Source organism: Mytilus edulis, chromosome 10, assembly GCF_963676685.1.
Source record: "Mytilus edulis chromosome 10, xbMytEdul2.2, whole genome shotgun sequence".
Lineage (NCBI taxonomy): Eukaryota > Metazoa > Mollusca > Bivalvia > Mytilida > Mytilidae > Mytilus > Mytilus edulis.
Genome location: NC_092353.1, coordinates 79573054 through 79599423, shown reverse-complemented (window position 1 = coordinate 79599423; position 26370 = coordinate 79573054). Strand labels below are relative to the sequence as shown.

General features: G+C 31.8%; 1 protein-coding gene across 1 annotated transcript in view; it reads left to right on the top strand.

The window, feature by feature from the left end:
• Window positions 1–21141, top strand: part of LOC139492001 (uncharacterized) — a 275234-nt gene extending 254093 nt beyond the window's left edge. The window contains exons 3-10 of the mRNA XM_071280024.1: window positions 4844–5149; window positions 6714–6761; window positions 13153–13229; window positions 14163–14217; window positions 15248–15437; window positions 16299–16405; window positions 20095–20196; window positions 20724–21141. Of these exons, the coding sequence (XP_071136125.1) occupies window positions 4868–5149; window positions 6714–6761; window positions 13153–13229; window positions 14163–14217; window positions 15248–15437; window positions 16299–16405; window positions 20095–20196; window positions 20724–20741 (879 nt within the window). The 5' untranslated portion in view covers window positions 4844–4867 and the 3' untranslated portion in view covers window positions 20742–21141. The remainder of the gene's footprint in view (window positions 1–4843; window positions 5150–6713; window positions 6762–13152; window positions 13230–14162; window positions 14218–15247; window positions 15438–16298; window positions 16406–20094; window positions 20197–20723) is intronic.
• Window positions 21142–26370: the final 5229 nt, after the last annotated feature.

Genomic DNA, 26370 nt, shown 5'->3' with positions numbered 1-26370 from the left:
TTTGGTGTAGGTAGTCTAACTGAAGAGAGTATTTCTCACACGTTTTTGTTATTAAGTTTTTAAAGTCGTAATTAGATATATTTATTTAAGGATTTGAAAAATTATGTGAGATTCCTCATACTTGTGTATATAAAAAAGATGTGGTATGATTGCCAATGAGACAACTATCCACAAAAGACCAAAATGACACAGACATTAACAACTATAGGTCACTGTACAGCCTTAACAAGACATGATATAAGCTTATTATCATGATTATTACACTTGCATATATGAAGAACTCGTCACAAAACATGCAAAAGGGTTTCATATGAAATAAAATTTAAAAAATAAAATCCTCCCACCCGCCCCATTTTTTTCAAAAATTTGGATGAAAATCTACTAATTAATTTTAGTTGGCCTATGTACCTATTGGCTACAATTTTTATTCAAAAACCGCTGCAAAATTGTCCTTTACATGTCATTTCATTGCTTGGTTTGCTGTTAGGTTTCTGTCCCATTGATGTTAACCCATTTCATACTTTCCTGATTTTTATACGACCGCAAAATTTGAAAAAATTTTCGTCGTATATTGCTATCACGTTGGCGTCGTCGTCCGAATACTTTTAGTTTTCGCACTCTAACTTTAGTAAAAGTGAATGGAAATCTATGAAATTTTAACACAAGGTTTATGACCACAAAAGGAAGGTTGGTAGTGATTTTGGGAGTTTTGGTCCCAACATTTTAGGAATTAGGGGCCAAAAAGGGCCCAAATAAGCATTTTCTTGGTTTTCGCACTATAACTTTAGTTTAAGTTAATAGAAATCTATGAAATTTTGACACAAGGTTTATGACCACAAAAGAACGGTTGGGATTGATTTTGGGAGTTTTGGTTTCAACAGTTTAGGAATTAGGGGCCAAAAAAGGGCCCAAATAAGCATTATTCTTGGTTTTCGCACAATAACTTTAGTTTAAGTAAATAGAAATCAATGAAATTTAAACACAATGTTAATGACTACAAAAGGAAGGTTGGTATTGATTTCGGGAGTTTAGGTCCCAACAGATTAGGAATTAGGGGCCAAAAAGGGACCCAAATAAGCATTTTTCTTGGTTTTCGCACCATAACGTTAGTATAAGTAAATAGAAATCTATGAAATTTAAACACAAGGTTAATGACCATAAAAGGAAGGTTGGTATTGATTTTGGGAGTTTTGGTCCCAACAGAATAAGTGGCCCAAAGGGTCCAAAATTAAACTGTTTGATTTCATCAAAATTGAATAATTGGGGTTCTTTGATATGCCGAATCTAACTGTCATGACTGTGTATGTAGATTCTTAACTTTTGGTCCCGTTTTCAAATTGGTCTACATTAAGGTCCAAAGGGTCCAAAATTAAACTTAGTTTGATTTTGACAAAAAATGAATCAGTTAGGTTCTTTAATATGCTGAATCAAAAAATGTACTTAGATTCTTGATTATTGGCCCAGATTTGAAGTTGGTCCAAATTTGGGGTCCAAAATTAAACTTTGTTTGATTTCATCAAAAATTGAATAAATGGGGTTCTTTGATATACCAAATCTAACTATGTATGTAGATTCTTCATTTTTGGTCCTGTTTTCAAATTGGTCTACACTAAAGTCCAAAGGGTCCAAAATTAAACTTAGTCTGATTTTAACAAAAATTGAAATCTTGGGGTTCTTTGATATGCTGAATCCAAAAATGTACTTTTTTTTATTATGGGCCCAGTTTTCAAGTTGGTCCAAATCAGGATCTAAAATTATTATATGAAGTATTGTGCAATAGCAAGTCTTTTCAATTGCACAGTATTGCGCAATGGCAAGAAATATCTAATTGCACAATATTGTGAAATAGCAAATTTTTTTTTAATTAGAGTTATCTTTCTTTGTCCAGAATAGTAAGCAAGAAATATCTAATTGCAAAATATTGTGCAATAGCAAGAATTTTTTTTAATTGGAGTTATCTTTCTTTGTCCAGAATCAACTTAAATCTTTGTTATATACAATATACAATGTATATTCACTTTTTACTACCAACTGATAAATTAAAATAATCTTTACCATTCAGTGATAACAAGCAGTTTTTTTGCATCTTAATATTTTATGATGTATTTAAATGAGTAGTTATTGTTGCAAACTCCATTAGAAATTTTAATTTGAGATTATTTTTGGAATAAGGGAAAGGGGGATGTGATTAAAAAAATTGGGTTCAATTTTTCTCATTTGAAATTTCATAAATAAAAAAGAAAACTTCTTCAAACATTTTTTTGAGAGGATTAATATTCAACAGCATAGTGAATTGCTCTAAGAGAAAACAAAAATTTTAAGTTCATTAGAACACATTCATTCTGTGTCAGAAACCTATGCTGTGTCAACTATTTAATCACAATCCAAATTTAGAGCTGAATCCAGCTTGAATATTGTGTCCATACTTGCCCCAACCGTTCAGGGTTCAACCTCTGCGGTCGTATAAAGCTACGCCCTGCGGCGCATCTGGTTTACACATATAAACAAATAGATTTCATTTGTTTGTGATGCACAACAGTGCAAAGTAATCATATATTAGCGAAATACTACAATATTTATTGGGATCTTCAGGGCAAGTAATTTTTTTCCGGACAAGTAAAATTTTAGGTTTCACTTGCCCGTGGACAAGTGCTCACAACAAATATTTCCACATCCCTGTCATTAGATAGTAGCAAGAAGTAAATTTTGTAAAAATAAAATTTCATTTTTTCCGTATTTTACTTATAACATGTATAAATGAACTTAGTTTTTCTGCCGGAAAACATTACATTCACTCTGTGGTTAAAGTTTTTAAAATTCTAATAACTTTCTTAAACTATCCTTGGTTTGTACCAAACTTGGACAGAAGCTTGTTTATGATCATAACATAGTATCCAGATGTAGATTTTGTAAAACAATAAATCCATTTTTTCTGTTTTTTACTTTAAATACGGTTTTTGGGATACGATTGCTTTCAAGCAATCTGTAGACTTATACCGTTGGCTCAGAGCAATTTCCCTCACGTCAATCGTTTTATTCTAAACATTAAGGAACATCTCAGATTCTTATGATTGTCTTGCTTTAAAAGGTAAAAACAAACAAAGGGATTGAACTTAAATCAACTTTCCTATAACATTCTTTTCATAATCTTCATGTTTGATAATTCCCTTGACTTCGATGCGTGTTTTTAACAACACGGAAAATCAGAATTAAGCAGTATTTATATTTAGTGTAGTTATAAATTTAGAAACACGTCAGAGGGAATTCCCAGTTTTGATAAAATGCGAGAGTTCTCTGAATACCGATAAATCTATTTCTGTCATATAAGAACTGAAGTGGAGTTTTTCTTATATGTTACTGTTATGAAACTGATATTTGAGATTGTACTTCCATAAAGAAATTGAGAACCATCTAGGTCGTTTAATAAGCATTTTTAAAATATATCTTCCCAGGGTTTGATTTGGAAATTATGCGCATGCGTATAGTTTTCTTGACTTTAAGGGGTTTTAGATTGAATGGTTGCTCTGGATTCCCCACTCAATTAATTAATTTATAACTCATGGGATCTTTTCTATGTATGTCTGCTATTGAGGGTTATTGTTGTTGCATAATTTTAAATCATATGCATCATTTAGATTAAAATAAATATATTCCACATCGTAGAACACCCCTTCAGGCGAAATGGAGTCTTCCATATTATCGTTTCGAGTTGTCTCCCTTCCGGCAGTAACTTCCGTGAATTCTGAATATAAACAAGACGTCAAGTATTAGCTCGTTCTGTCAATAAACGTCGTATTATATTAAAAACGAATGCCATTTAAACCGATAAATGTGTACGGAAAGGAGCCATGATGACTGACCCAAAGGAAATTAAATATTTAAAGAGTTAGGAATGGGGTTCCTCCTAGAATTAACGTAGGAAAAAAGGTGATAAGATACGAATTGAAATCTACATCTACATCTACATCTACATCATACGACGATCCATCAGCACATTGATGACTATACGTCGGCGCATCGCTAACAGACACTTAATAAAATGTAATAACCAATGAGTGAAATAAAATACCTTCTCTGACATCTCTCACTCTGAGTCAGTCAGTGACTGCTGTGGAAAGTAAAGTTGGTATTGATAGTACAAAAATAAAACACAATAGACCTAATTACATTGTTCATACACTTTTATCCGGGTCTGGCTATTTTGTAACTATTTTACATGTCTGTTTGTCATTTGAATTAGTTTTGAAAATAATATTATCCAGCTACATGCATACATGTGTCAATGAAACAATGGCAATCGTATCCCTCAGAGCAATCTGCTCTTTGATTAATTATTTTTATTGCGTAATCACGCAAATACGCAGCTTATCTGGAGCTCTGATAAAAACAATACATTTACTTAATCTATGTCCAGTTTCTAAAGCTTTTACAAATAAATTTGTTTTTTTTCTGACAATTCACACATATATATTGTATACATATATTTATTCAAGTAATGACTAATAGTTTTTCTGTCTATGAAGAAACAACATAAAAAATGTGGTGCACACTGAATAAACTGTAGCGTGTTATTTTAAAGTGTGCACCATTTTTTATGTTATTTCGAATAGACAGAAAAAATATTACAGTTATTTCTTATAATTTAATTCTAAAAAACAAAATGATGTCAGCCAATCAGAAGATGCATTGCATCACGCCAATATTAAATTATCTTGAAATAAATATAAAACAAATGAACCAATTATAATTAGGTCAGTCTAGTATTACTGATTTCTGAGTCACCTCTAGGAAATTGGAAAAAATTAACTCAAACAGCATATATAATATTGTGCATCTTTTTCAGTGATTCTGGTACCCACTTTAAAATATGACTGATGGTACCAGTCTTCAAGGGAAGAGTTCTGGGAAGGATAAACTTGGTGAAAAAGGAGTAGACATATTGGACATATTGGAAAAGGGACCAAGTTTTGAACTAAGTTCAGAAATGGAAAGTTTAGAATTGGGGTCAAGTGACCAAAGTCTGGAAGTCCAACCCCCTGTTAGGGATAGCATAGGTGAAATAAAAGTGACATATTTTTTGAGAGATATCAAACCTAAGATGGTGAATGCTTGGTCAACTTTGTTTAAAAATCATGAAAACAGGGTCAAGGTAAGTTCATAAGGTCACATAAAGGTCAACATTAAATAAACATGATAAGAAGAAGGCTGCAGTAGTGAAAGGCAATATATGTTTATAACACAAATTATACCCTACACACATATTATTACAATTTTGGGATTTTGAGTACAGTTGTGCAGCTGGGATTTAAAAAACACTTTTCAATTACTTAATTTACTTTAATTTATATGAAATAGTTTTATATACCCATTTATATATCACAATTGGTCAATTACTACCTATTGATATATTTTCTCGGTAAAATTGCACCCCATTGATATATTTGACATATATAATATATATATATATATAAAAAAAGATTCATTCCAGTCATGCCAGTGGCATATATGAATATACCTTCATATAGGAAGAGTTCAAGAGACCCACCCACCCTGTGGTCAGAAATGTAACACTTAGGCACTGGCTACGGTTACATGGAAATGTAACAATAATAAAAATATTATTGTTACATTGGAGACTAAATGCCGGAATGCATGGTTGGGTAAGGACCTGTTTAATTACGAATGTAACAATAATTATTGAGGCTACGGTTACATGAAAAAAAGCAATGTACGATGGGACTAGTAATATGTACTAAATAATAAAAGTTGAGGACATTTATAACATACAATTTATTTACTGTAATTTGTTATTTACAATGACCATTTCTACAAATCCAGTAAGTTGTTTTTAAAGTCCGACACATTTTTGATGAACGAAATTACGTCCTCCACGGATACGTGTACATACAGAATTTCTTAGTATTTAAGTTACAGTTAGCAAACTTTGCTTTTGATTATCAATTTGCGTCAAGTTATAAAGCTGTATGAAATGTATGATTGATATTGTTTCATTTTCGTTTAAAACGCATCCCAAGTTTTATTTTTTTCACCATAAACAAAATTTGGTCCAAAGTATAATGACAGTAATAAGAGTAGGTGTGCAGTTAAATACTTTAAAAAAGTGAAACCATTGAACTATATTTTTTCGCCTTTGAAGTCACACTCCTAATCTTGAGTAGTATCTTTAAGAACATCAAAACCATTAATACGTAGTAAAACTATTCAAGTTGTACACCATTTGTTGAATAATAATATTTTATTATTTATCAGTATTAAATTACAAGTATTGTTTAGTACATATGAAAGAATGAAGCAATACAACTATAGAAGATTTAAGTTTGATCAATCTAGCGTACATTGCTGTTTTTCATGTAACAATCACGTAATGTAACCGTAGCCTCAGTAATTATTGTTACATTTGTAATTAATCGGTTCCTCACCCAACTTTGCATTCCGGCAATTAGTCTCCAATGTAACAATAATATTTTTATTATTGTTACATTTCCATGTAACCGTATCCAGTGCCTAACACTTATTGCAGTGATGGATTCTATATTTCTTAAATGTCTGTCTAAGCAGAGGGGTGTGCTATTTGGATTTCCTCATGCTGTTTCTACATTATACTAAACATGCTAAAGTTGTAAAGAATTCTAAAATTTGATTGATTTTATTGATTTAATCGTGCCACAGAAAAAAACATAATTAAATTTCAGATTTCATCAGGAGATATTTTCCGAGGGGCACCTGAAGCAGATGCTTTGGTAAGTTATTTTTAACTTATTTAATACTTGTAATGACAGTTGAGAATATTAAGTTGTATGATCACTGGTTAGATTCAAAATAGGTGTTACTATGGTTACAATATCAAAAGATTTGTTAAATATCCTAATGGCCTAGAATATTTGATAATACCCCTGCGAAATGATTATGAATAGTTCATGAATGTTCATGGATGATTCATGAATGATTCATGAACATAATTCATGAATTGTTCATAAAAGATTCATGAACAGTTAATGAACTAGACATGAACTACAAATGGACAAGCACGTTCATGAACCAGTGAATAATGAACTATTCATGAACAGAAAGTGTTCATGAACTCTTTGGTTCATTAAAGTTCATGAACAAAAATAGTTCTTGAACTTTTATTATTCATGAATTGTTCATGATTTTATAGTTCATGAACACGCTTGTCCATTTGTAGTTCATGTCCTGTTCATGTATAGTTCATGAATTTTGTTATGAATGATTCATGAATTTGTTCATGAACCATACCAGTCCATGAATCATTCATGAACACATGAACTACTGTGTTTATGAACTGTTCATTAGTAATTTAATTCATGAACATTGTCTGTCCACTTGTAGTTCATGAACTGTTCATCTAAAGTTCATGAAATAATTTAAAAGGATTTTTTTGAATTTTCATTTTTTGTGTTATTATCATAAGTAAACTTCTCTTCCTGTCTGTAATTAAAATTGCTGTATCAGAACTTCCAACTAGAAATGCTAAATAACATCTTGGTGCAGTTGTTCTGCTTGAAATTCTTCACAGTTGAACAGATCTTTTAATCAATAAATGCATCTGAGTTTCCCCCTGCAAAATCAAAAATCACTCCACAAAGAATCAAAAGTCCTTGATATTTGTTTTTATAAATAAGCACTCAAGATTAAACAGTTTCTAACAGGTATAATACAATGTAATAATTTAATTTAATAAATGTTGTTTTTATTAAAATATCAATAGAGTAAGATTAATAACATGAATATCACTTCAGCCTTTTCATGACATTTCAAATAATGTACCTACCCCCCTTTTTCCCCTTTTAATTTACCCACACACAATCATAAGAGTGGCTGAAGCATGAATTATTTTTACCTTGAAATACAATATATTGTACAAATCTATCAGTTATTCCTGAATGGAAATCATTAAACTAACACTGTAAAATGTAAAGGCTACTTTCTGGTGTTTTATCCAGGTGTAATGATAAGTCGTTATCCTAAGGCTAATTTTTTCTTATTTTTTCTGTACACTTAGCTTTCATTTTTTATTACCATGCATTGTCAAGCTTGGTAACTCATAATTATTTGTCAGTAACTAAATGTACGATGCTGTCCCATACTGAACCTTCTGACCTTGTTTGTTTACATTTAAATTTCAATGGCGTCAAAATCACGTGATTTCAATTCGTTCTACCCAATCAAATTGCTCTACTGTCAAATAGGGGATTTTCCGGTCTACGGCAATTTACGTTATTTCTTGGTGGGATATTGCTTCAAAATAGTTTGCAATAATTTTGGGTTTTATTCAACAGGAAAACTCTTTTTTTGCCATCCCTTTTGACATCAGTGGAATTCTGTATGAATATTTATCTACAGTCATGATGGTCAGAATATCGATCTTTTTATAATGAATAAAAAGAAAATTCTATGAAAAATAAATGTAAATTATTTTTCATTAACCTACTCTATATTCCTGTACAAAATTATGGCATGGGCATCGTTTTTTTAATTAGTTTTCCTTTCATTTTGGTTGGGCTTTTTTCGCGGGAAAATCGCGAAAGACGTAAGGAGCATGTCATTTTAAAATTCCTAAAAATACGATTTGCTTGACCTGTATTGCCTGCCACAAGATTGATGACGCTGAATGGAATGTACACAAAGCAATGGAGGCCGGAAGTGGGATTTTGTGAAGTTCTAGAATGTTTTTAGACATTCGGAAGTCGGGACTGAAACGGGCATTAGAAATTTGGCATTTTTTAGCAATAATTGAGAACAACAATGAAAACTTACCTTCAGAAATGTTTTTTTATTCAAAAGTGCAGAAAAAACGTATTCTACATTGTTTTTCTACGCCGGAAGTAGCGTAGTGACGTCAATGCGGAGTTTCCCCGTGTGTTAAGTTCAAACACAAATACCTAACGAACTGACAAGATGAACGATTTTAGACTACGGTAGGATATATTTATTTTAATTAATCAATAATTATTATAAAATGCTTCAACAAATAGTTATTCAGCAAAAAAATATAATCAAAATATATATAATTTACTTATCTGATAACAAATCTGCTTTGTTTTGACAGCTATATTACTTCACTCCTCATCAAACATCTTCATTTGTATTGTAAGCGTCAAAAACATCATTTTGCTGACGTCATTATGACGTTTTTCTATTTCCCAGTCACTTGTAATCATTTGTCTACATTGTAATCTTTTGTCAAAGTCATTGAAGCGTTTTACAATAGGTAAACGTAATTCATTAATAATGATAATTATTGACACCAGTCTGCAATGTTTGGGAAAGAATGAATTGTCATTAATCTGTCCTTATTTTCCAAGTTCCTCTATGTGCCGTATGATGGTTAAGAAAGGCACATGTTTGAACTTTGAGAGACAATCAGAAATTACATCTTTAGAAGAAAGAAATTAAGTTTACCAAATTTGTCATGATTGTAAAAACGAAACATGAGAAACATCTCCAGCTCAAAGTAAGTTACAAAACTTCAAAGTGAGTCCCAAATTTTGTATGACTCTAAAAATGTAACACTCTTCTGGCATAGTATGAAAAAAAGAAAAAGGTGCTGAGCTAATATCTGTTGTTAAATGATTTTTTTTTAATGATTATTTTATTTTCTTTAATTTACCACAAAAAAGAGAGATATTTTATTTTTTCATATTTTATTTTTTTTCTCCAACTTTTTCTCTTTCTCCCAGCCTTCCTCTCCTTTCTCCTACCCCCTTTCTCCTTTCTCCTACACCCTTTCTCCTTTCTCCTACACCCTGTCTCCCTTACCCCTGTCCCCCCCCCCCCCCCCCTCATACATGTATTTACACTTTTGCTATTCAACTGAATTTTGTCTCAAAATGATCTCAAGATCTGTAAATGAATAAACTAGAGGTCATGCTAAAAGCACTTTAATTGTGATGTCATGATACAATGTAATGGATGTCAAATTTTATGAGAACTTGTATGACAGTCAAATTTATGAATTTTTTTATAAACTTTATGTATTCATTTATTCATTAAAGTTCATAAAATGTTCATGAACATGTGTTATGAACAATTTATGAACATTATGAACTGACTTACAGTTCATTAAAGTTCAGAAAATATTCATGAACTGCATTTTATGAACTATTCATGAACTAAATTCATGAACGAAACTTAATGAACTCATTATGAACAGTCATGCATTGTTCATGAACATTCATGAACAGTTCATGGTGGTTCATCAGTTCATGAATTTCATCTCGCAGGGGTAATGGTAATAATGATATCCTCTATTTAAAGAGCATAACCCAATTAGAATTTCCTTACATTTCCCTATAGGCCCTCATAAAATATTTAACATGGTCAGATGGTATAAACATGTACAACAAGTAATATATATACAAACAAGCAGTATATAATATATATATATGCATAATCTGTTGTTCAGGGTTTTTTATACCTGCCCAATAGTGCAGAAGGCATTAAGTTTTGCCCTCGTCTGTACGTACATCTGTTCATCTCAAAATTGGTTTCCATTCTCCAAATTTAGTTTGTCACAACAAAAGTTTTGAATTTTGGTAGTGTCACTTTTTACCATTTTAGAGTATTGTCCTTTTATACCACCGCAAAAATTTTAATTTTTTGGTCGTATATTGCTAAAAAAGGGCCCAAATAAGCATTATTCTTGGTTTTCGCACAATAACTTTAGTATAAGTAAATAGAAATCAATGAAATTTAAACACAAGGTTTATGACCACAAAAGGAAGGTTGGGATTGATTTTTGGAGTTAGGGTCACAACAGTTTATGAATTAGGGGCCAAAAAGGGGCCCAAATAGGCATTATTTTTGGTTTTTGCACCATAACTTTAGTATAAGTAAATAGAAATCTATGAAATTTAAACACAAGGTTTATGACCATAAAAGGAAGGTTGGGTTTGATTTTGGGAGTTTTGGTCCCAACAGTTTAGGAATAAGGGGCCCAAAGGGTCCAAAATTGAACTTTGTGTGATTTCATCAAAAATTGAATAATTGGGGTTCTTTGATATGCCGAATCTAACTATGTATGTAGATTCTTAATTTTTGGTCCCGTTTTCAAATTGGTCTACATTAAGGTCCAAAGGGTCCAAAATTAAACTAAGTTTGATTTTAACAAAAATTAAATTCTTGGGCTTATTTGATATGCTTTATCTAAACATGTACTTTGATTTTTGATTATGGGCCCAGTTTTCAAGTTGGTCCAAATCAGGATTCCATATCAAGTATTGTGCAATAGCAAGAAATTTTCAATTGCTCAGTATTGCACAATAGCAAGAAATATCTAATTGCACAATATTGTGCAATAGCAATTAATTTTCAATTGGAGTTATCTTTCTTTGTATAGAATAGTAGTTGATAATATATGTTGGAAATTTGACAGACATGACTATGATGTCATTTTCTATTTTTATTTGCCAATAACTTTATGTAAATAACTTTATTGGAAATTTGCCAATATAAAATGTTGCTGATGAAGCTTTTTTTCCTTATCTTATCTAAAATGTTTTTAGATAATGTATGTTAGACATTTGCCAGACATGACTATTTACATTTTGGATATTGAACCATAATAGTTTAATATTAAATTAAAAAACTTTAAATTCTAATTTTCATTTCTTAAACCAAATTCATAATGTGACATAAACCTATGTTGTGTCAACTATTTAATCACAATCCACATTTATAGCTGTATCAAACTTAAAAGTTGTGTCCATACTTGTTCTCATTTCAGATTTCATAAATAAGAAGAAAATTTCATCAAACATTTTTTTGACAGGATTAATATTCAACAGCATAGTGAATTGCTCAAAGGCAAACAAAATTTTAAGTTCATTAGACCACATTCATTCTGTGTCAGAAACCTATGCTGTGTCAACTATTTAATTTTAGATTTAAATAAGTTTGAAGAAGAAATCTTTAATTGATTTGTAAAATCTTGACATTTGTTTTGTGTAAAAAACTCATAAAATGTCAAAAATTTGATCACATTCCAAATTCAGAGCTGTATCACGCTTACATGTTTTGTCCATACCTGCCCCAACTATTCAGGGATCGACCTCTGCGGTCGTATAAAGCTACGCCCTGCGGAGCACCTGGTTACAAATTGAAATATTGCTGAATTTTGCCTCAACCAAATGTTATGAAACTTATACTTAATGCTCCTTACATTGTAAGTTTGAATTTTGGTGGTGTCACTTTTACAGCTCTAGAGTTATGCCCCTTTACAAATGGAAAAAAATATTTTTCTTTTTTGTTTTCTAACTTAAGTTTGCCTCAACTTAATTTTATGAAACATATACACATGCTTTTAACCACAAAACTCAGATCAAGTTTGAATAATTTGGTTGTGTCACTTCATCCATTCTAGAGTTATGCACGGTTACAAATGGGAAAAAAGCTGGATTTTTAGTTTCCTTTCTCCAACTTTAGTTTGCCTCAACCAAATGTTATGAAACTTCAACCCCATGTACACAATGCTCATTGCGACAAAACTCAGATCCAGTACAAATTTGGGTAGCATCAGATCATGTCATCCCTTATACAGTTCTTCAGTTATGTCCCTTTTTAACATTATATGCAAGGGAGGGTATACCTATGTCCCATGGATGAATCCCAAACTTATCCACAAATGGTTCAAGATAAAATCTTACAGATATTTCTTATTATGACAAAAAAGGAGAACAAACTATTATTGTAAACATGGTAAAAAAGGCTATTGCCATTTGTTTTCATTTTGCAAAATAAGTCCAGTTAACAACATTGCCAGATCTGTCAATTTTTCTAATTTTATTTGTTCGTTGTTGTGGTTGATAAGTGTTTCTTGCTTTTTATAAAGGTTATACCATTGGTTTTCCTGTTTGAATGGTTTTACACTAGTCATTTGGAGCCCTTTATAGCCTGTTGTTGGGTGTGAGCCAAGGCTCCATGTTGAAGACCGTACTTTGACCTATAATGGTTTACTTTTACAAATTGTGACTTGGACGAAGAGTTGTTTCATTGGCTTATGACGTTTATCATATAATGTTAACATTGTGTGTCATTTTATATGGCTGAACAATAGCTTCTACCATGTTATGTTGTTTCGGTGGCTTAATAATGGCTTCATTTAATTTTCAGGTATCACCAGCAAATAGTTTTGGCTTTATGGATGGGGGTATAGATATGGTCTATACTAATCTGTTTGGATGGCAAATGTAAGCTTCTGTATTTATAAACCAGTCAATTTTCTTTTAATATTTTTCCGACTGAAAGCCAAATCTCTATAATACACCTTCAATTTGAAAGTATTAATAATGAAGATGTGGTGCTATTGCCAATGAGACAAATATCCACAAGAGTTCCAAGGAAATGGATAATTGCAATTAAAGGCCACCCACTATATAGCTTTTAACTTTTAGAAAAACCCCATTGTATATAGTACAGCCAGTATAGTTGGCTACAAGAGGACCTGTCATGAAAAATTTGAAACAATTCAAACAAGAAAACCAATATATCCTAATTCATAAAAATACATGTATAATTTATGAAACAAGTTTATATTAAGGATTTATAAATTTTATGTTATGCAATGTTTACATACGTTGAGATGAAGATCTACAACAGCAATAAAAGCGCTGTTCCTTTTATTTTTGTGTGTTTATTTTAGCAGGCAACTCTCCATCCAAGTCACAATTTGTAAAAGTAAACCATTATAGATAAAAGTACAGCTTTCAATATGGAGCCTAAGTTGCTCATACTGAACAGCAAGCTGTAAAAGGCTCCAAATATGGCTAGTCTAAATCATTCAAACAGGAAAACCCATAGTTCAATCTATATAAAAAAAAAAGGGAAAGGAGAAACATGTATAATAACCGCATCAACAAACTACAACCATCTCTGTTTAGAACATCTCAAGAGTTATAACAATGTATAATGATACAATCCATGCGTACAAATCAATATCAGATCTCAGACTTTAAGCTCTCTGTCAGATATGTTTCTTTGTCAAATGCAACATGTCTTTATACAATATGCTCTTTATTATATTGAATTTGTACATGTATGCATAGAACATTTATTAAATTTGAAGAAATATCATTTTTCCAAATTTAATTATAACAATCTGCCTTCTTTGGGGTTTTTTTAAGGCAAGAAAGACTACAGAAAGTGATACGAGAAGACTATAATGGTGAAAATATTGTTGTAGGTATTAATATTGACTTTTAATATGATAAACGTAAGTTTTAACTATGTTGGTACATGAGTAAATGAGATTTAATGGGATCGAGGACTATATGTCAATAAGAACAAACTGAAAAAAGATACCTCTGAGGTCAACTTACTGTAAATTCACAAATTATTGGGATGTTTTATTATTGCCAAAATGCTGCAGGGTTATAATTACAAAATTTAAACTCATTTTAATAACAATGATTTGTATGAATTAAACCGTAATTTTCTCAATATCTCAAAATTTTAAATCGCATTTTAGTCCAAAATAAAAAAATTGCCATAATAAATGCATGAAATAATTTCTGAATTTACAGTACTATCTTAAAGAGATGCCTTTGCCTTTTATAGCATGTAAAAGTTTTGTTATACTATCTTAAGGGGGTGGCCATACCTTTTATAGGCTCTAAAAGGTTTAAGTTATATGTATACTATCTTAAAGAAGTGCTTGTACCTTTTAAAGGCTCTAATCAACTAATTCACATGACACATCTTTTGAAGAGCTGCCATCAACACCAAATTATATTTTTTTATAAATTTTTAAGGCAATAAAAATCTGATAAAGAATCAGACAGTTTCTGATTGTATTCCTGAAAGGCTCATAAACATATGGTATATTTAAACAAGGTTTTTAACACACTTTGTTTAGTTGGACCAATTTAAGCTATTTTCTCTCACTTAATAAGAGGAGCAAGATACCAGAGGGACAGTCAAACTCATAGATCGAAAGATCAACTGACAATGCCATAGTTAAAAAAAAGAAAAAGAAAAACAGACAAATAATAGTACACAAGACACAAACATATGAAAACTTAAGACTAAGCAACACTAACCCCACCAAAAACTGGGGGTGATCTCAGGTGCTTGGGAAGGGTTTAAGCAGATCCAGTTCCGCATGTGGCACTAGTCGTGTGCGCTCTCATTTAAAATTTACATTGGTCATCTCCATCCATCTGTTACATTATGTACAATGTATTGTTCATTAAAGTTGTTTTACTTTTAGGGAAATGCCATTATTATTTCAGCTTATGGTGAAGAGCCAGATGAAGAAAGAATTGAAAATATGAAGAAATTTAATTTATGTGGTGGAAGGCCAATAAAGTTTCTAATTTCTGCTCCAACAATGAGAGTTCCAAAAGATGTGATGAGTACATCTAATGCTTTCCTGGCATTTAGAGCTACAATCATAGCTGGTATGCTTTAATAAGAATACCTGTTTCATTAAAACCAGAGGCAGATTTAGAGGTTTTCTTAGGGGGCTTAGCCCCCTCTATTGTGGGAAAAATTTGTTGATTTTATAGGGAATTACTGGAGCATGACTGGAGTGGGCCCCCTCTTATGCAGTGCACCCTTCTCCCTCCCCTTATGGTAATTTCTGGATCCGCCACTGAAAACATACAAGTACTAGTCAGACATTAAGGCTTGTTTCTCTTAAACAAAAAATCTTTATAAATTTTATATTAAACTTGTCACTTATGATGTGGTAACTTGTAATGAGAGAAAAATCCTCGTTGAATTTAAGACTTAAATTACCTCAAAGGTCATGGATAAATAAAAAAGACCACAGTTTGTGCAGAAAGATGGTTTCTTGATGCTAAATCAAACATTTCTAGTGGGATCAAAATCTTAATTGGATTTATATTGTCATTTATAATGGGAAAAATTGATATTTAGGTCACTATATCTAAGGTCAGAGTCATACAAATAATAGAGTTGTACAATTTTACTGTCTAAAGTCAGAACAGAAATGAATCATTCCTAAAAGTAAACAGAATAAAGTTTGCCATCAGGTCACTAAAAGGGGTTTTCCCTTAATATGATATGAAGTAATGGGGTTTGTAAGCCTGCTAAGTAGATGTTCTTTTACAAATGTTTTATTTTGATTTGTAATGTGGAAACAAATTTTTTATCTCCCTTTTTGATAACACACTTAATTTTCACAATACTCTTCGAGCATAAAATTTTTCCTCCGTGTCTTTGTGTAAACTTTGCATAACATTGCTTGCAACTTTTTGTTAAAAGTTGGCTAAAAGTTGGCTTATTTGTAATTGCAGTTGAGAAACACAACAGAAACCCAGAAAATAAACCAATCAGAAGTGTCCTATGTCCAGGTCTTGGGACTGCTGTTGGCAGAATGCCATTTGACAGATGTGCTTTCCAGGTTTGTTATTAATACTTCATGATTGATTTTACATGTACACATGTATAGGTTCTTATAATGTAGGTCAGACATCTACTAGTTCTCTAGTGTAAAGAAGGATTGATTTTACATATGTACACATGTATATGTTCTTATAATGTAGGTCAGACGTCTACTAGTTCTCTAGTGTAAAGAAGGATTGATTTTACATATGTACACATGTATATGTTCTTATAATGTAGGTCAGACATCTACTAGTTCTCTAATGTAAAGAAGGATTGATTTTACATATGTACACATGTATATGTTCTTATAATGTAGGTCAGACATCTACTAGTTCTCTAGTGTAAAGAAGGATTGATTTTACATATGTACACATGTATATGTTCTTATAATGTAGGTCAGACATCTACTAGTTCTCTAGTGTAAAGAAGGATTGATTTTACATATGTACACATGTATATGTTCTTATAATGTAGGTCAGACGTCTACTAGTTCTCTAGTGTAAAGAAGGATTGATTTTACATATGTACACATGTATATGTTCTTATAATGTAGGTCAGACATCTACAGTTCTCTAGTGTAAAGAAGGATTGATTTGACATATGTACACATGTATATGTTCTTATAATGTAGGTCAAATGTCTACTAGTTCTCTAGTGTAAAGAAGGATTGATTTTACATATGTACACATGTATATGTTCTTATAATGTAGGTCAGACATCTACAGTTCTCTAGTGTAAAGAAGGATTGATTTGACATATGTACACATGTATATGTTCTTATAATGTAGGTCAGACGTCTACTAGTTCTCTAGTGTAAAGAAGGATTGATTTTACATATGTACACATGTATATGTTCTTATAATGTAGGTCAGACATCTACAGTTCTCTAGTGTAAAGAAGGATTGATTTTACATATGTACACATGTATATGTTCTTATAATGTAGGTCAGACATCTACTAGTTCTCTAGTGTAAAGAAGGATTGATTTTACATATGTACACATGTATATGTTCTTATAATGTAGGTCAGACGTCTGCTCGTTCTCTAGTGTAAAGAAGGATTGATTTTACATATGTACACATGTATATGTTCTTATAATGTAGGTCAGACATCTACTAGTTCTCTAGTGTAAAGATGGATTGATTTTACATGTATGCACATGTATATGTTCGTATAATGTAGGTCAGACATCTACAGTTCTCTAGTGTAAAGAAGAATTGATTTTACACATGTACACATGTATATGTTCTTATAATGTAGGTCAGACGTCTACTAGTTCTCTAGTGTAAAGGAGGATTGATTGTCCATATGTATGCACATGTATATGTTCTTATAATGTAGGTCAGACTGGTACTAGTTCTCTAGTGTAAAGAAGGATTGATTTTACATGTATGCACATGTATATGTTCGTATAATGTAGGTCAGACATCTACTCGTTCTCTAGTGTAAAGAAAGATTGATTTTACATATGTACACATGTATATGTTCTTATAATGTAGGTCAGACATCTACTAGTTTTCTAGTGTAAAGAAGGATTGATTTTACATATGTACACATGTATATGTTCTTATAATGTAGGTCAGACATCTACTAGTTTTCTACTGTAAAGAAGGATTGATTTTACATATGTACACATGTATATGTTCTTATAATGTAGGTCAGACATCTACAGTTCTCTAGTGTAAAGAAGGATTGATTTGACATATGTACACATGTATATGTTCTTATAATGTAGGTCAGACATCTACTAGTTCTCTAGTGTAAAGAAGGATTGATTTTACATGTATGCACATGTATATGTTCTTATAATGTAGGTCAGACAGCTACTACTTCTCTAGTGTAAAGGAGGATTGATTTTACATATGTACACTTGTATATGTTCTTATAATGTAGGTCAGACATCTACAGTTCTCTAGTGTAAAGAAGGATTGATTTTACATATGTACACTTGTATATGTGTTTATAATGTAGGTCAAACATCTACTAGTTCTCTAGTGTAAAGGAGGATTGATTTTACATATGTACACATGTATATGTTCTTATAATGTAGGTCAGACATCTACAGTTCTCTAGTGTAAAGAAGGATTGATTTTACATATGTACACATGTATATGTTCTTATAATGTAGGTCAGACATCTACTAGTTCTCTAGTGTAAAGAAGGATTGATTTTACATATGTACACATGTATATGTTCTTATAATGTAGGTCAGACATCTACTAGTTCCCTAGTGTAAAGAAGAATTGATTTTACATATGTACACATGTATATGTTCTTATAATGTAGGTCAGACATCTACTAGTTCTCTAGTGTAAAGAAGGATTGATTTTACATATGTACACATGTATATGTTCTTATAATGTAGGTCAGACGTCTACTAGTTCTCTAGTGTAAAGAAGGATTGATTTTACATATGTACACATGTATATGTTCTTATAATGTAGGTCAGACGTCTACTAGTTCTCTAGTGTAAAGAAGGATTGATTTTACATATGTACACATGTATATGTTCTTATAATGTAGGTCAGACATCTACTAGTTCTCTAGTGTAAAGAAGGATTGATTTGACATATGTACACATCTATATGTTCTTATAATGTAGGTCAGACAGCTACTAGTTCTCTAGTGTAAAGAAGGATTGATTTTACATATGTACAAATGTATATGTTCTTATAATGTAGGTCAGACGTCTACTAGTTCTCTAGTGTAAAGGAGGGTTGATTTTACATTTGTACACATGTATATGTTCTTATAATGTAGGTCAGACAGCTACTAGTTCTGTATTAGTAATGTTAAGGAGTACGTGGAATTGTGTTCCTGAATGTACATGAAGTATTTGCCACTGGATATCAAGCATCCATTGGTCAATAGTAATCCTCTCCATGTTGTTCTAGTTTGATAGAAATCAAAGTAGTTGGTCCTCCAAGATTGGTCAACTGAGATAGAAGATTATAAGAAAGAAGATGTGGTCTGATTGCCAATGAGACAACTCTTCACAAGAGACCAAATGACACAGAAATTAACAACTATAGGTCACTCTTCAGCCTTCAACAATGAGCAAATAGCTTAGGGGTTAAATTGAAGGTTACATGAACACTATTTCAATGATGTTGAAATATTAACTTGCAAGTGAATACTTCATCAGCAATGTTTCTAAATTGTAATAAAAATCATTATATTTTTAACTGGATTTTGTGACAAAATTGAGGTTTATTGATTTGGGAATGTACGGGGGCGGGCGACAGTTGGATGGCCGTGTGGGCGCCATCCAAAATGTTGTCCGTGCATTTTCTCATGAACCGTTCAACCAAAGCTTTTAAAATTTTAATATGTTGTTACTGATGACAAAATGGAGGTCAAGATCAATAATGACAATTTAAACTATTACCGTTCAGGAGTTATGGTTCTTGAAAAATTGAAAAATGGCGTTTCCAGTCGTATCTGTGCATTTACTCATGAACTATTCAACCTAAGCTTTTCAAATTTTAATATGTTGTTACTGATGACAAAATGGAGGTCAAATTTGTTATGGTTCTTGTGATATTGAAAAATGCCAGGACACAAATAAATGTTAATAAATCCGATTTGCTGTCTTTGTGACAGCCTCTTGTTTTATATCCCTTACCTTTAAGTTGTCATCAGTCAAGAATTTCTTGTTTCATTGTACATGTATTTACATCTAATAATATTTTTTTTATTCTACAGATGTTGGAAGCATTTGAAATGCATGATCTAAAAATAAAAGACTCATTATTAAATCCTCCTAATCTGTGGGTAGTGACCAATCATAATGATTTTATGGAAGATGTAAGTTACCATGGCAACAGAATTTTACTGCAAGAATTTCATTCGAGCCTTTGGAATCATATTAAAATTTTTAAAAATATGCATATATATATATATATATATATATATATGGCAGTGTCAACAATTTGCTAAATGTTTTGATAAGATCAATTTGTAGGGAAGTACTAATGGTAATCAATTATCTTTTGTATGCAGTATAAGAATTTTCACATCTCATTTCCATGGAAATTATCTGGCCTATTTGAAACTATTGCATAGTTAACATGTTAGTTTGTGACTATTTCAGTTTAAGAAGAACCATTAATGAAAAGTCTTATAGGATATTTGGTATGCTTATGATGTTGTTAAAGAACCACTTAAACCACTTGGCCACCAAGGCCCCAACAACAAATAGATTTCTTTACAATGTGTCTTATAAGCTCTTATTTGTTCCAAGTTAAAAACAAATTGTGAATATTATTAAACAAATATATATCAAATATCTGCCATTTATACCAAATTCTCATTTTGTTATTTCTTTTTTACAGTATAGTGAAAAATCATAAGAGATTGCATAAGACTGCCAGGAAATTAGAAAAAAAATGAAAATCAAATACAATTTTCCAACTTTTTGAAACAGCTGTTAGCTTTGTAATCAGAGATATCCATGACTCGTTGTTTATCCTGTGGTTTGACAGTTACTACAACCAACAAATAGAAGCTAGAAAATGATTTCTCCAGATTTATAGCTGTTGAGTTTTTACAGAATTATTTATTCTCTATGTTCCAGACAATCACAGCAACTATAGTAGATGTTCTATAGGAGATATTATAATGTTTATTGTTAAATAATGTATGCATTTTTAAGTGTTTATATTTACCGATTTATTTTATGATGATTGTTTTATATTAATATACTTATAGTTTTTATAAATTGATATTTTTCATAACCAGTAGTTGATCCAAGTGCACTGAAGTCATTGTTTATTATTTTATTGGTTGTTTGTTGAGTTGAGCAGAAGGATTGGCAAAAACAAAGACAATTTTTATTTGTATTTTGACATATACTTCCACAGGTTAAATAGTAAAGTTAAAATGTGATTATGTATACTTTTCTTAGCTTAAGGATGTACTTAGGACTAGGTGATCTTAGGTAAAATTAAATAAATCAAAATAAGCTCAAAATATTGATCGGTCATGGAGCTCCTTTTCGAGATATTTTTTATTTAAAATATGGCAGGACAAGGCTGACTCGTACTTTTACCTTATATTTGCATTGGTATTATTTGGGTCACAAATCAAAAGAAAGAAAATCAAGAATCTGCTAAAATTTTGTCAAATGGACCGTTATGGGCTATTAAGGTGGCTCGGGCGTATTCGAAGTTTCTATCAGAAGTGCCGTATTTTTGGTTATTTTATTCTTCAAAGAAAATGAATCAAATTGGTCGGAAAAAAATAGGGGGTCACGGACCATTTAAGCTCAAAATTTTACTTTTAAACAGGTATGTAAAAGGGACCATTTTTCAATGAAATGATAGGGGAAATAGAGGTGTTGAGATATTTTTTTCGGAATATCAAAAAAACGTTCTATGACAATTGTTCCAAATCTGTAATATGAAAAGCTGGAATACAGCTTCAAAGAATGAGCCAATAAAAAACATAGGTCACCGATAAGGAAAAAAAAATATTTTGCCTTACAACCCAAATTTTGGCGGGAAAATGGTAAAAATGGGTGAAATGTCATTTTGACCCTTTAAAAAATACCGATAATAACGAAAATATTCTATTAGTCACATAACTACAATGATTTAATATTTCTAATCAATCAAAATATGAAAAAACATTACGACAAATACTTTTTTAATTCATGCGTGAAATTTTGCGCAGTCGAATAGTCCCGAGCCACCTTAAGTCTTATATTAAAAGATAAATAGGTGTTATGGGGCAAAATATTTCACCTGATATTGTATGGAAAAACACCAAGGAGTCCCAATATTTGACTAGCTGAAAATTGAATATAAATACAATATTGAAGGACCTTCATGTCAAATCAGAAGTGGGTGGTCCCTAGAAGATTTAAGGCAGGGGATATCCCCTAGAAGATCTACGAGTTTTTATGTGAAAAATTCTGCATTCTGATGTTTTTCTTGTAAATGCCCAAAACAATCTTAAGACTGAAAAAAAATTCTGAACAAAAAGTTCTGCATAGCATACATATAGACAATATATTCAATGACTCATCAGTGGTCCTGATCCAATGACTCATTGGGGGTCTTGATTCAATGACACACCAGTGGTCATGATTCAATGACACACCAGTGGTCATGATTCAATGACTCATCAGTGGTCTTGATTCAATGACTCATCAGTGGTCATGATTCAATGACTCATTAGTGGTCATGATTTAATGACTCATCAGTGGTCTCAATTCAATGACTCATCAGTGGGTTCGATTCAATGACTCATTAGTGGTCATGATTTAATGACTCATCAGTGGTCTCAATTCAATGACTCATCAGTGGGTTCGATTCAATGAATCATCAGTGGTATAGATTCAATGACTCATCAGGTGTCTTGTTTCAATTACTCATCAGCGGTCCCGATTCAATGACTCATCAGTGGTCCCGATCCAATGACTCATTGGTGGTCTTGATTCAATGACACATCAGTGGTCTTTATTCAATGACTCATCTGTGATCTCAATTCGATGACTCATCAGTGGTCTCTATTCAATGACTCATCGGTGGTCCCGATCCAATGACTCATTGGTGGTCTTGATACAATGACTCATCAGTGATCTCGATTCAATGACTCATCAGGGGTCTTGTTTCAATGACTCATCAATGGTCTTGATTCAATGACTCATCAGTGGTCATGATTCAATGACTCATCGGTGGTCTAGATTTAATGACTCATCAGTGGTCATGATTCAATGACTCATCAGTGGTCTCTATGAAATGACTCATTAGTGGTCTCAATTCAATGACTCATCAGTGGTCTCGATCCAATGACTCATCGACGGTATTGATTCAATAACTCATCAGTGGTCTTTATTCAATGACTCATCAGTGGTCATGATTTAATGACTCATCAGTAGTGTCGATCCAATGACTCATTGGTGGTCTTGATACAATGACTCATCAGTTGTCGTGATTCATTGACTCACCAGTGGTCTCTATTCAATGACTCAGTAGTGGTCATGATTCAATGACTCTTCAGTGGTCTCTATTAAATGACTCATTAGTGGTCTCAATTTAATTACTCATCAGTGGTCTCGATTCAATGACTCATCAGTGATCATGATTCAATGACTCATTGGTGGTCTCTATTCTATGACTCATCAGTGGTCTTGATTTAATGACTCATCAGGGGTCTTGATTCAATGACTCATCAGTGGTTATGATTCAATGACTCATCAGTGATCTTGATTTTCACAATTTAAAAACAGAAGAAATGTGCCAGGTATAAAATTTGACTGACAATATCGAATCGTAATAGATGGCTGATGTTGTAATTACTGTGATACATATAGTTTAAATGGTTCATACTAATATCGAAAGGAAATCTTTAATGTTGTCTTTATCAAAACTATATTGTATCTTGGACATTCTTAATACATATATTAGAAAAAAAGTAGTCTTCTTACACTATACGAGAAAAAAAATGTAGGAACAAAGTTTTTATTGATTTAGCCATAGTTAACTGATAAATGGCTGTGATAATGATATTTATCTTTAAAACCATCATATTATAATATTAATTGTGCAATGCAAATTTTTCCTCTGAGTACCCAAATTTTAATATTTTAAAAACCCTATCAAAGTAATCTGTTATGTTTTTGAAAATTAATCATCTGAATGTTTTGTTTTACTGACTTTTTTATTTATATAGTATATTTTTATATATTAAGAATAAAATTATATTTTGTAGCGTAACTGATATATAAAAGAAGATGTGATATGATTGCCAATGAGACAACTGTCCACAAGCATGACAAGAGACCAAAATGACACAGAAATTAACAACTATACGTCACTGTACGGCCTTCAACAATGGGCGAAGCCCATACCGCATAGTCAGCTATAATAGGCTCCAAAATGACAATGTAAAACAATTCTTTTGAGTTCTTTTATTTATAATAAAATATCATCTTATAAAACTTTGTAATTCTGTAACTACATCAGGTATAATTTATAAATATGACAGGAGAGTGTCCAGTAACTGTCACTTATTTAGCAGTTTTGTCCCTTAGCTATAGTCTATACAATTTTAACTTAAGGAAAAAATCATTGGCAAAACATTGTTAAATTTAGGGAATGTCTATTTTTTCTGAACATTATCAAATTCTTCTTACAATCTACTGCTTTGATGGTTTTGGACTAATGTTCTTGCCTCAAACCTTGAAAACTATAAAAGATACGGAAAACATTAATTTGCAGTAATGATAAGCAAGTACTAATAAGTTTACATTGTCCAAATTGTCATTGTCAGCCGACTCCTTATTAGAATAATTGCCCTTTGATGATGATTTTTTACAAATAATTTGCGTGTTTGTCCTATACGACCCCCTCCTTTATATCGTAAAGATTATAACAGATAGATAAAAACTTAAAAAGCAAAAATGATCAGCAAGATAAGATCTATAGTTAGGTCAATATAGAAGAAAATCGTTCTCATTTTAGAGTTACTGCCCCTGAAACAGTATTTTTTACCAGTTTTTAGCTGTGATTATAAACAGTATAGGATCTAAGTTAAGTGTTATTCAAATGTGTTCAACAAAACAGGTAGTATCTATGATGAGCTCATTTATGTATCTACTCTAATATTGAAGAAACATCTGTTGACTTGTTTTTGCAACTATAGCTCCTGAAATATATATAGTAAACCTGACTAAACCGAACCCTTTTAAGATTTGCGATTTTGTTCGGTTTTGGCAGGTTTTCGGTTTTATCAGGTTCACAATGCATAAAATGAGATATGATTGGTCTTCAGAACAAGTTTGGATTAGACCGGTTTCCGGTTTATTCAGGGTTCGGTTTAATAAGGTTTCACTGTATATGTTTTGCAGTTTTTGACTGATATCTCAATAGGAAAGTGTGACATGCAAAATTTATCAGCATCACAAGATCTATTACACCTGAAATATACAGTTTTGTCGGTTTTTTTTTATAACTATAGGAGCTAGGTTATAAACCTTCCAAAATGACTAGTGTGACAAGCTCTAACGTCTATGATATTTAAGCTTGAGACAATCAGTTTTAGGAGTTTTGACATGTTTTTTGCTATTTTGGCTGTTATTTTTATACCCGGTTGTAGCTGGGTTAAATAAGTGAATTGCAAGAATGAAAAGCAACACAAAGAGAAACTTAATTATGTATGTGCATAAAAAAAATTCATCAGAATTTTTCAACCAGGTGACAGGCACAGGTGTGCCGGTTGTTATTAAGTTCACGTGGCCCCAAGGGACATGTGGGAAACTTGCAATAATTTGGGGTACAACTGTTGTCCATAAAATAATATGCTTAACCTTCAAGATCAATATCCACCAAACTTAGACTGAATGATTCTTATATAGGTTAGGGACGACATCAAAAGTTCAATGTAGGATCGATTAAAAGCTTTCATTGGAAAGTGTACTCATATATATGTAGTATAACGAAATTAGAGATCAATATTTTAATAAGATTGTAGCAGAGGGTCACTAATAGGTCTTCAATGCATCAAGAAACTCCCGCAGCCGAATTATACACAACATGCACAAGAAAATAAAACTTGAATTGTAAATCATACAAGACTAACAAAGGCTAGAGGCTCCTGACTTGGGACAGGCGCAAAAATGCGGCGGCGTTAAACATGTGTTTTGAGATCTCAACCCTCCCCCTATACCTCTAGCCAATCTAGAAAAGTAAATGCGTAACAATCAAGATCCATTTTGTTCGTAAATAACTCGATCCTCATGATCCTGTTGTCCTCAAACTGAAGAAATACGTTATCCGGCCTCCTTGATTTGATTTACTGGTCTCGACCTAGAAAAAAAACGTTATACAGAAGTTGAGAGTATTTGATTCTTAAACTAAAGCTAATACATGCTATAAAATGTAAAATTAGATATTAAATGTCATATCTTAATAAGCTATTATGAGCCTCTTGTTTCAGTAAAATAAGCACTGAGATGATTTAAATCACTACTTCTTC